Here is a 12,709-nt window from a genome sequence, read left to right on the forward strand (position 1 = left end):
ATTCAGAACTGTTCAAATCCGATCAAGCAGGCAACACACAAGGCACAAGAAATGCAGTAGTGAATCATATCATCCTTTATGGTGTCACAAAGTAATCTCATTGAATGTAAGTTTATAAATATGTATGACAATAAATATACAGTTAGGCAGAAAAAGTAGCGAATCAGTGCCAAGTACTGTAACAGTGAAGTGATGGAGTCGGTGTTTGCCAGTATTGGATATCGGCACATCAGTTTTAAGAAAGTCAAGTAGTAGTATCGAAGAACTTTATTTATAGATCACAGGTTTTTGGCTTGCAGCCTTCATCAGGGTCATCAGAAAATACATTACAAGCAGAGTTTAAATAGAGTATTTAAAAAGCAGAGAAAATTCAAAAAAGTCCTCATTCATGCCTGCTAGAAATAAACATTTGTAATAAGGAATCCAGTTTTACCAACATATGCATGGCAGACATGCACCACAGCTATATAAAACCCATGATGAAAATGTACTGTAATGTATTTTTCAAATTGAATTTTCTTCTGTAAGATAAATTCATTTAAAGGCTTTAAGACTTTCCTCCCAGGCTGTAATGGTCAGCCCACATCAGGCATTCCCATCATGCATCAGAACCATTAGACAGGCAGCAGGATCGAGTCATGGAGGTTATGAACTCTCCTCTTTGCACAGATGGTTTGTTGAATCCCGAAGAAGGACGGAGACATCCTGTCTGAATGAAGAGGAGACAAAGTTCAGCTGGAGCTTCATGGAACGGGCTCAGCTTGATTGTTTTGAGCAGAGGTGAACCCAAACCAACAGTGTCAGCGTTCTATGGTTTCACCGTACAGTTTCGTGATCAGACTGCAGTGTGCTTGTGTTGCGTTCAGAATTTTTCAGCCAATGATGTGTGACATCAATCCTGTGCTGCTGGAAGCATGTGTGCTCACATCCTTGGGTGGAAAATGTTTGAGGGATTAACTGAAAAAGACCTATTCAGCAGAAATGAAGCCAAATTGTAGCAGAAAACAAAAGCAAGACCTTAAGAACAGTTTAGTACTCATTTAATACAATTGGCTAATAACTACTGTCTGTGTCTTATATTAAATATTTATATCTCAAATGTGCACTCTTAGGACTTTAGTTGATATAATATTTAAACAGTGCAAATATGCAAATGTGGAACTAATAGCCAGAGCAAACACACATTTCTTTTTAATGATAATGATGGATTGTGGATGTGCAATTTGGGTCTTGGTGACTTTACACCATTGTTGCTATTGGCTAAACTACAGTATATACTCACATTCTGCACTAAACCTACTGAACCAATAATAAAGCCAATAGTAAATTTGTGGTTAGAATCAAACATTTAAACCAATATAAATCATGATCTATGTCGTACAGACAACTTGTTACAACTCAGAGGTCCTCTGAGTAGTATGTGTTGTGATTCAATGCATTTGCTATGGATCTCTCTCTCTCTCTGTGTGTGATGGGCTAAGAAAGCTGGGTTAATTGAATGATTGTCTGTGAGTCTACAGGTTGTTCCCGAAAGCTGATTGGATCCTGCCTTCAGGCTTGTGGTTTTTTAAGGCCAGCTTTCTCCAGCTCCAGTGGGCTCTTCTCACCCCCACTTCCAACCAATCTACCAGCTGCGATCTTTCAGTGGAAAATGATGTAGGATGGGAATGTTTTGCTCATGTGAAATACCAACCAAGTGGTAGGGGTGAGCAACCCTATTTCTTTACCATTGTAGTAGTTTGGTTAGTGTTTTTTCTCTATTTGTATTGAGGCTGCTTAGCTTTAGTTCTTTCTTGTTAGCAAACCATGTAGCTACAGATATTAAATTAAACCCCTAAAAAGGGCTGCAAAATGCATTGTTGCTGGTTATTCTTGGGAGCTGGGAAGAGGGGCGCCTCCTTGTTTCATGATGCACCAGGGTTCACCAAGGCCGGATTGTAAGAAAACTGATCAAGTTAAAACTCAGTGACATAAGACTCAAACACGAATTGGACCAAAGTGGGTGGGGACAGTAGGTCCTTTTAGTATTTATGCAAATGTGTGGGTATCTTTGTTACATTACATACTTGAACATATCATGTTCATTCAAATACATGCTGAAACAATCAGTAACAAGTGACTTGAGTGCCAATGGTTTAACTCATAAAGACCTTGCATAGTGAGCGTAAAGAGAGAGACGCACTGCAGTAGAGCGCATATGATTTACAGGCAACTAAAGTTTATTCAGTAGCAAATTAAACATTGCTATTACTCTGTGGTTGACAGCATAACCAGGCTGGTAAGATTTACTCCATGCAGTATTTTTTTTTGATGTCCTTACCAGAGACTGAGAACCACAACAGTACAAATATCTGGTCAATACAAAATGCTCATGATGAATAAGGAAGTAGTTAAGGCTACAAAAGAGTTTAACATGCTTTAAAAAAAGTGTTTTAATGTCTAAGGTGATTTTAACTGATCCCCCGATGTAACAAATTACCATCGGGGTTGCAAATTTAGTGTGGTATTTACTCAGATTAGTGTTGTAAATGAGCACAGCTGCAGTTCATCCGATTTGCATAAAGTGCTGCTGAGCCATCTTGATGAACGTTGAGGATGTTTAAAAAGGCTTGCAGTGCAAACACAAGTGTCCTCTGCTGATGAACTTGGAGTACTGGTTAAGTTAAATACAAAAAAAACTAACTGTGTATTCATACCACAAGAGGACATACGAGTCATGTATTGTAATATAAAGTTGTCAATTCAACAAAAAAGATAATGATTTAAACTTCTTTGAAAAATGTGTAAACACATAATATAATGGTCTGTCTTACTAACTGAACTATGACTGATGGAGCGGAGGTGTTCCACCATTAAAAGTCAATGGTGTCACTGGGTGACATCAAATCACATTACAACATTTTTTATCACTATGTAGCTTATATTACATGCGCAAGATGTATCAAATTAAACGATGACAATAAATCAAATATAAACACCCAAACTGTTGTATTTCTGTCTCTTAGTCTAGTGTTGTGTTGCTGGCCAGAGAGCTCCACTGAAGTCCCTTTGTAATGTATTTTAAACTCTCTCTCTCTCTCTCTCTCCCTCTGTATGTCTGATAAAACAGTGCTGCATATTTCACACCTGCTTTAGATGGTACATTTCGGATGCAATTTTCCATCAATATCAGTACAAAACTTTAAATGTGACTAATGAGTCACTGTATTGTGTTTTAGAAGAGAGGAGATACAATGAAAGACTTGTGGCTGCTGTGATTTTTAAGTAATCGGAGTGTGTTTGAAACAATTAATGTATTGAATTGAGTATGAGTTCATCTGGATTGCAGCATTATGTTCATTTGAGTTAAAATTCAATCACGGCTTTTTTGTTAATGCAATAAAAAAATGCATTCAGAATGATTGAGCAGCAGCACTCAAGACAGATAACGCAAGAGCTATAATAATCTGCTCTGTGCAGCTTTGTTTTGTTCCAGCCAGCCGCTAATCTCTCCCTGCCTCTCTCTCTCTCTGCTTTTCAGACTCCTTCTGTTGCTCTCACCCTAAATGAAGACGGAGAAGATAATTGGCTCATGTTGACGCTGTTAATAACGGTTGAAACATACCTTGCTGTTTCAGCAGCGTCCCCACAAATGTCACATTTTCAGAAATGAGTTTTTAATGGGCTTCGCCGGCTGCCGCATGATGGCAAATGAATGCCTCGACATTTCGACGCCCGTCACCTTTTCATCCATTACACGGGGCCTGCAGAGTAAGGGAGTGAATGGCCTCTGACGGTGTGATGTAGTAGTCACGGGGGAAGTGAAAGAGCTGTCTTAATTAGAAAGGAGGAGGCGTCCTATCTGTAAGCGTACATGTGCTCCTCGGGGGTGTTGGAGTCACGCCTGCTGTTGTTGCATCTGATTTGTCAGTGATTAAAGAAAATATAATCACTTAGCCCCTTTGTCTGATCTCAGATTATCATGTACAGTGTCGCTGACAAGTGCTGTGCAGCTATGCATTAAGATGTGTATTAAAAAAAAGTGGATAACTCATGAGCTCAACCTGGGGTCAAATAAAGGTGAGCCACCATCAGTTTATAGAATCATGGTCATGCAGTGTTATTGATGTGAAGTACCTCAAAACAAGCCCAGCCAGGATCAGCTGACTGCAGAGCTGCAGTGGTGGGCCTGTAGCTCCAGTCTGAGCTGCCTGCAGCTGGAACACTCATGTCCTGTGGGTGTTGAGTCAATCAAGTCAAATAGAATGAAGCATTAAAATGAAAATAAAAAGGTAAATAAATAAAATAATCATGTAGTCATGTTGTAACCGCTGACTCACTTTCTTTTGCTACGGTTTGTTTGACACTAACCCTAGGACCACCAACCATCAAACTGCGCCCCCCCCCCAAACATTTTTGTCACTGTTTATTAATAAAGCTTGTTTGATTGATTACAATGAACTTATATGGAGAATAAAACCACATCATTACAAAGGATGCACACAATATAAACACAATCATTATATATATAGTACCCCCCAAAAATACCTGCCATAAATATTATGACAAATAAGATCTGGTATGATGAAGAGTTTAAGGATTAGGCTATAAAATAAGAAGGCTGCTGTTCTATATTTCTCTTGTTAACAAATCCCCTATAGAGAGTAAACCGTACACTGCATTAGTACATCTGTCAGTACTGCCTGACCTTCCCACTCAGGTCCAAATTCACTCCCTGGCTCCTACTGACACTGCATTTTAAAGAATGAACCTCTCTTTGTGTTCATTCTGGCTCAAACAGCTGGTCACTGTAGTTTTTAAGCAAACACAAGTCAGGAGTAAATGGAGCATTTGGTGCTCTAGTGAGTGTTTCTGGCAGCGGGATTGTGTGTGTGTGTGTGTGTGTGTATGTGTGTGTGTGTATGTGTGTGTGTGTGTGTGTGTGTGTGTGTGTGTGTGTGTGTGTGTGTGTGTGTGTGTGTGTGTGTGTGTGTGTGTGTGTGTGTGTGTGTGTGTGTGTGTGTGTGTGTGTGTGTGTGTGTGTGTGTGTTCATGGTTATGAAGGAATATGTCAGCTAGTACAATAGATTTTGGAAGGAAGGAATCATAACCCTAACCCTATCCAATACCCATTAGTAGAATGTCATGTCATAGAATGTGTTGACAATAAGAAACACATTAAACATAGCTAGACTTAACCTCCAGGAGAACTCGCCTGTTATTATAGTTTTGAAATTTTAATTACTTTTTATTTTATTTAGTATTTCAGTTTGTTTGTTTGTTCTTATTTTTGTTTTATCTTATTTCTGACTGTGAGTTTACATTATTTATTCTACAAATGTTCCCATCACTCTTCATCACCACACTTTTACTTTTATCTACTGCGGGGTCAGAGTCTAAATATTCCCATATTGGGTTGTGATGCTTTCTGCCTGGAACTTCTTCTTCTTCGTAAATTGCACGTCAAGCATCTTCTACTTGTGAGTTATGTGGCAGCTGGCATCCACTCTGCTGCCACCTAATGGAAGCAGCCTGTTATCTCAACAAGTCAAACTGAACAGGACTCAATAAAAATCAAAGCAGATTTTATCTGCAATTCAGTTTAGTTTTAGTTAGTTTTTCATCATTCATTTTTATTTTTATTTCAGTATTTCTTATTTTTTCACTGCTAGTTTTAGTTTTCATCTTAGTTTTCGTTAACTATAAAAACCCTGCTCCGCATAAAGGCAAAATCGAAAATGAAAGCAGTTAAAGGGTAAAGTAAGTATATGTGGGTTCTAACTTTCATCTCAGCATGTCTGTTTGTTTACAGAAGTGGAATATTTTAAGGTTGTTATTCTAATTCAGGAAAGGTTTTTGAGATGAATGGAGGTCATCTTGTACTTCAGTTGGTTTATGCCCGTATCTATAAGGTGTAGAAACACAGTGTAGCTATCACTAACATTACTGGACCTGGTGTTTATGTCTTGATGTGTGCTGCTTTAAAAAAACAAATCAGCCAAAGTGTTTTTTTTATTGACAATCGATGTAGCTCTAATCACATTTGCAGTGAATATGCAGAATGGATTGTAGCTGCCTGACTAATCTTTAAGAATAAGTTAGAAATATACATATGACCATCTTTTACATCATTACAGTGCCGTGGAATCCTGTGTTAAAGCATAAAATAATGCTTTAACACAGGATGTCCAGCCTGTTGGGTGGCTGACCGATGCTTCTGTCTGTATACTCTGTTATACCTCTATCAGCATCCTCACTGAGGATCAACCCACCCAGGCAGCCTTTGCCAAATGGGAAATTCTTCCTGGGTTAGGGGGTTTCCATGGTGACCGACCTCAACTTCTGATGTGTCAAGCTTACGAGGCACAGGCACACACACACACAAACACACACACAAACACACACACACACACACACACACACACACACACACACACACACATACACACACACAGGTGTGAGGATATACAGCACACTGGGAGCAATGACAAAGAGCATTGATTCACCCCCCTCTGCCAAGATGAGCTTAAAGAAATTGCTTCAATGCGGTGCTAACAATTACCACTCCATTAGAGCAGAGAGATAGTGTAGAGAACAAGTTTACAGCGACCCGGGCCACACACATACACACACTCTGCTGGCTTCCTTCCATCTCCACCACCACTATTACTACTTCTACTGCGAACACACACACCGATGCGGGCGGTGGGGGCTGCACAGAGGGATTGTATGTATTTGTAGGTGTCTCTATTTTCACAATGTGCATATTAATTCAGCAGGCTGAATAATTAATAAATGGTGCAAAGCAAGGGCATTCCTCACACACCCTAGAGCAAGAAGTAGAGAGAGGGAGGAGGGGAGAAAGTGTACTGAGCATGTTCCAAAGATATGAAAAGGTGGCACATTCTCAAATTTCCTAATCAAGGCAAAAGGACAAAATACGAAATTTCACTTGTATATTTGGCTCACATCACTATAGAAAAACCTTTCAATACAGTCATATATAAAAGGGCAGAGTTAATACACAGCAGGGAGTTAGACCCAATTATTTGGGAACCAATCACGTTTCTTATCGCATGGTTCTAGATACAGATACTAGATACATGTCCCTGTATCTACAACCATGGGATAGGAAAAGTGTACCAGTTCTGTCTGTACTTAGTCTTTTAATCAATATCCATAAATATCCATTAATTATCCACTTTTTGCAAAATGAACACAACATGTTTAGATGAAATATGAGCCAAAGAGTGAAATGTAGTCATGACATTTACACCAATAAATCAATTATCATTATAATCATTTTTATTGACAAAGTGAAGAATTGTATGTTGCCACTCTCTACATCACAGGCTATAGTAGGCATATTGCTTCCCCTATATTCTCCATCTTCTTGGATTTCAAACAGAATTCCCTCCTTTTAATCGGCAGAGATTATGTCATCGATTAAGTCATGAGAGGAGCGAGAGCTTTGCAGGCACAGACACAGATTTTTCTTAATAGTCTTGCTGCCATCTAGTGATACTTTGTGGGTATTACAGGGTAGAATTTTTCATTTATCTACATTACCTCATCAAGTTGGACTAAAGAGAGTGATACCATAAATCGTGTTAATTACTCCTAAAAACCAAACATATTGATGCAGGTTTCAGCTACAACCGGTTTCTCCATTATTAACTGTTTCATTATTGTGTGATCTTTCAAAATAAAAATCATTTTAAATTATTAAAAAATGTGTTTTGGCTTAAACTGCGATTAAGAACATTTGTTTATGTGTATTTTAAATGATTGCAGTGTTGAACTGCTCTTTCAAATTTGTTTCATTTTAATAATTATCTTTAATCTCATCATCTATACACTGTAGGTGGATCAGCAGCATCCAGAGTTAGCACAGACTTCAATCAACAATGACAACCTCTGCAGAATATCTTATTTCCCAATAAGATAATCATTGCAGTTAAAGCCCTACTGAAATGCAAAGCAGGATATTCATCCTCACACATACTGTAATTCAACCCATACATTGTGAACGGCCAGTATCCCAATATCAAGTTAATTAGATTTAGAAAATATAAGAGAAGATATCAAACATGTCTTTTTCAGCAGGTTTCAAATAAATGTTGTTGAATTTCTACCAGTAGGCAATTTTTTAAAGTGGTGCTGGTGGGCTTAGTTAGAGTCATCCTATTGTTGATGATGTTTCTCTGAACAGCTGGAAAACACATTCATATGTAATACCTGTGACATATCGAGGACTGATTCCGTTTGTTCTTGTTTGGGATCACACATGCTGTGATGTTGATGTTATACATACTGTATGAAAATGACACATGTATGTGACATATAAACATACATGTATGTGTATTTTTCACATATATTTCAGGTCTGTAAATCATGGTCCCATTTGGTGATCCCCTGACTTTTACTCTAGCATCCCCACAAGGGTGAGGGTCTTGATAATTATTACTTGATATATTTCCATGAAATTAAAAAATATAAATACAAGAATCTCAATTTGTATTGATTTAACTCAACAGCTATTTCAACCCCAAGAAGGAGCCTGTGAGGTTGAAACCAGTCTGTATTTTAACCAATATGCCTCACTAATTAAAGGCTTTTAATAGAAAAGTCTCTTATTGCTCTGCCTAAGACTGTCTGAGTTACTGCATGTCAGGACTTGGCCAGACATTCATGATCCTTAGAGGAAGATTGGTTGTAATTTTGGTGAACTCCTGCCTGCTATCTAACATGGTAAACATTAGCTCAACATCAACATGCTTGCATTGTAGTATATAGTTGACATTAGCTCACTGTCTGTACATGTGCATACTGTATATGAAGTATAAAGCCTACTGTACAGTTCATTAGCTTTAATGTATGTATGGATGTATGTGATGTATGTATTCAAATTAAGTGCTAAGCTAACTAATTGGCTACAGCTGCTTCTGGTACAGCTGCTACTTTTATGCAGGGTGCAATTTGTGAAATAATCAGAGGGGAATCAGAACCACAGTGAGCCTGTGTAGATTATGGACCCTATTGGGCTCCTTCTTGCAGCTGTTATTTATAGAATAATTATGCACTTAAATAAAACAGTTATGAAACAAACTTGAGCACTGCATTTGCAAGAAAATAATCTTTTAAAAAAAATGTAATTCACGTTTCAATTTTCAAATTCTTACCAAAAACAAAACAAAACAAAACAAAAAATAAAAACACAGTGTCATCAATCTTCTTTATTTTCAAAATGTGATTATGGTTCTTACATTGTCTTATACACTTCCTATAAATACAGTAAGAAACTTTCCACTGCATAACAATTATAGAAATGCACAGTTTACCATACATTCATTCATTATCACTGAAGTTCCTTTCAGAGAATACAAATTAAAGGTAAAACTAACATAAAGTGTCTGAGTAAGGTGTCCGTCCACCATGTTCCACCAGAGCAGATTAAATATTCGTTGGCATTGATTCTACAAGTCTCAGAACTCTACTGGAGGGATGAACACCATTCTTCCAAAATATATTTCCTCATTTGATGATCATTACAACAAGTGATGACAAGATAACAATTCGACCCAAAGTCTCTCAAAGGTGTTCAAATGGGTTGAGATATGGTGACTGTAAAGGTTTCATACTATGGATGGGGACATTGTCATCCTGGAGGAGACTCCCACTCACAACAACTTTGTATTGATCTGCTGTGACTCTTCCCTGTAGTGGAACAAGTGGGCCCAAACCATGCCAGCAAAGGGTTAGGGTTCCCCACATTATAACAGAGCAACTAGCAACTTTGCAAGACAGCCAGAATTGGCTCATCAGCTACCTGAATAGTTTTTTCTACTATTCCTCCCAGACGTCTACATCCTGGCACAGAGCATCATCCTCTATGGCATAGAGTCTATGCCATCCAATGCATCTAAAATGCAGCAGTTAAATCCAAGGATGCTGCTGTCTGGATGCACTGCATTCCATACCTGGAGGATTCACTCACAGAGGAGACACTTCTGACTATTCCTAGTTGGTGTGAGTGTGTGACGGCCTGCCAGCATCTACTTGGTCACAAGTTAGTCTTAAATTATTTACTGACAACCACATCAAGGTAGCTCTGGCAGCTTTCTTTAAAAAAAAAATAAGGACTGTATTCTCAGATTATTAGGACATTTGTTCTAGTAATTGTATTATTCTAAGTGTTTTCTTGTTTTTTTAATTTTGTCTCCACAATAAAAAGCTTCTGGATGACAATAGTGCCTCTGCATATAAAACAGCACCAGCACACAGATATCAAATAAAGGAAGCAAGTAATTTCAGTCAGGAGGCCGACACCCTAGTGCCCTGATTGTCTAAACTGATTTCAGGTGTGCATCTGTACCAGGCAGCAGGGCTGGTGGTAGTCTGAGAGCTGGAGGGAGAAAGGAGTTTTCTCTTTGTCCTGCAGTCACCAGCAGCATTGGACCCAGGCTGGTTTTGTGTTTTCCCAGTGTTAGCAGCAGTGTGAACACACTGGCTTGTAAATGACTACCAGGTAATGTATTACCACATTAGCATCACACCCCAAGAGATTTGGTCAACAATACTGAACTCAAAGTGTTCCTTTACTCAGGTGTACCCGTCAAGTTTTTCAACATAGGCCAAGGTAATACTATTTACCTTGATGAATTCCCTACACTCTAATGTTCTGATTATATTTCAGAATATCATCTGTCAAAGTGTTGAGATTCTTTCGGAGCCTGACCCGTAAGAAACCACTCGAGCCAGAGGGAGAGGCGTCCAACTTCTGCCGATGCCTGACCACCTTGGACCTGGTGGGTCTTGGTGTTGGCAGCACACTAGGAGCTGGTGTCTATGTGCTGTCAGGAGAAGTGGCCCGGGAAGTGGCTGGCCCCAGCATTATCATCTCTTTCCTGATCGCAGCGGTGGCTTCGGCCTTTGCAGGGTTGTGTTACGCTGAGTTTGGAGCCCGTGTTCCTAAGACGGGTTCGGCTTACCTCTACAGCTATGTGACTGTAGGAGAGGTGTGGGCGTTTGTGACTGGCTGGAACCTGCTGCTGTCCTATGTCATTGGTAAGTTAGACTGAAAATTCATATGCAGTGCATTAATTAATTAAAAAAATAGAGGTTTAGATCTCTGAAACACAGGTGATTTATATGTAAGATGAATTAACTCTACACAACATATCCAGCACAGTTTGTCCTCTGATCTCAGAAATCACAAAGTATAAGTCTTGTGGCACTGTATATGATCTTTATGGGCTGCATGGATTTGTATACATGTTAGTGGTAACTTGGAAAATGCTTGCGTTGGCACTTTGTTTTGCTATCATTCAAATTAGTAGTGGTGTCAGAGGCAAGCCAATTTGCTAATTTCTAGTTAAAACTGTTCTATTTAATGTGTTTGTATTAACGCTGCCTTTGGGCTCAGTGTAATGACAAACAGAAAATTAGCATACAAACCTGCAGTTCACTCTACGCAGCATTTTAGCATCTTTCAGCACATTGTTTTGGTTCTACAACCCACAACTTTAGTGTATGCTCTGTTTTATTCTCCTATCACAACCATCAACCCTATCTGCAGTCTCTAGTATAAGGTTCTGATAAAACCACTGTATACTACTTGCCCAGCAGTTAACAACTAGGTGGTGGTGAGCATAAGAGCAGAGCATAAGAACCATTTCTGTATGTTCATCTTATTAATTTCATAATATATAATATAGTATTTACAGCTTGTTCCACTCCAAACTTATACAAAACATATATATAAAACCCACTATTAAAATGTGTTTTCGTTCTTTTTTTCTTTTCAGGAACATCAAGTGTAGCAAAAGCCTGGACAGGGACCTTTGATGACCTGATAGACAATGTTATTGCGGAAACTCTGGGAAAACACACACCTATGGACTCCCCTGGCTTGGCCCTATACCCAGATTTTTTTGCGGCTGGGCTGATAATGTTGCTCGCTGGTAATATCTGCAATTTATTGTTAAAGTTGTAATGTAACAGAGATAAAAGATGAAATACATTCTCCAAGCTGAAATTCATTTACAATGTTTCACTTTTTTACTTTCCTTTTAATTTTAGGTGTACTTGCATACGGTGTGAAAGAGTCTGCGGTCCTGAATACTGTTTTTACTGCAGTAAATATAGTTGTCTTGCTTTTTATCATCATCTCTGGCTTCATTAAAGGAGACATTGACAACTGGCACATCAGTGAGGAGACCACCCTGAATGCAACTCGACAAATGGAGTAAGATTATTATTCCTTTTTAAAGTCAACAATGTTGGAGCTCTACTATCTAGCCTTGTGGGCCCTGGCTTTGAGATAATTACTGTCCCTCCATCCAAAACAATGGAGATGAAAGGAATTTTCTTTGTGGTAGTCTCAGCATTGATACTACAAAGCTATTTGCCTTTTCTATAAGCAATGTCCTGATAACAGTCAGCCATTGTCACAGGGACTCTTTCTTCAGAAGAAAGAGGTCCTCGGACAACTTCTGGGATCTGACGATTCTGTGGTTTATCTAGAGCAAACAGGACATTGTACTCCCTAAAGAATCTACGCAAACAAAAATTATTTCAGTTACCCCTGTTCATTTTTGGATTGACAGTGCAAACATCAATGTCAGATATCTCAAAACCCTTGATTAGATACCACTAGGTCAAAGCAGAAATTGTCAGTTAGTAATTTGAGGGGCCCTCTTGAAAATGTTTTTTAATCTAAACATTACAA

The 12,709-nt window shown here is 38.7% G+C and overlaps 2 protein-coding genes across 2 annotated transcripts in view; one reads left to right on the forward strand and one right to left on the reverse strand.

Annotated features, from left to right (window-relative positions):
* LOC133992170 (craniofacial development protein 2-like) overlaps positions 1-12,709 on the reverse strand; it is a 780,535-nt gene that overhangs the window by 149,290 nt on the left and 618,536 nt on the right. The window lies entirely within an intron of this gene.
* LOC133992239 (cationic amino acid transporter 2-like) overlaps positions 1-12,709 on the forward strand; it is a 56,161-nt gene that overhangs the window by 12,803 nt on the left and 30,649 nt on the right. The window contains exons 3-7 of the mRNA XM_062430959.1: positions 6,228-6,304; positions 7,740-7,792; positions 10,671-11,046; positions 11,787-11,942; positions 12,061-12,226. Coding sequence (XP_062286943.1) covers positions 6,228-6,304; positions 7,740-7,792; positions 10,671-11,046; positions 11,787-11,942; positions 12,061-12,226 — 828 coding nt within the window. The remainder of the gene's footprint in view (positions 1-6,227; positions 6,305-7,739; positions 7,793-10,670; positions 11,047-11,786; positions 11,943-12,060; positions 12,227-12,709) is intronic.

The sequence above is a fragment of the Scomber scombrus genome, chromosome 12 (genome assembly GCF_963691925.1).
Source record: "Scomber scombrus chromosome 12, fScoSco1.1, whole genome shotgun sequence".
In the NCBI taxonomy this organism is placed as follows: domain Eukaryota; kingdom Metazoa; phylum Chordata; class Actinopteri; order Scombriformes; family Scombridae; genus Scomber; species Scomber scombrus.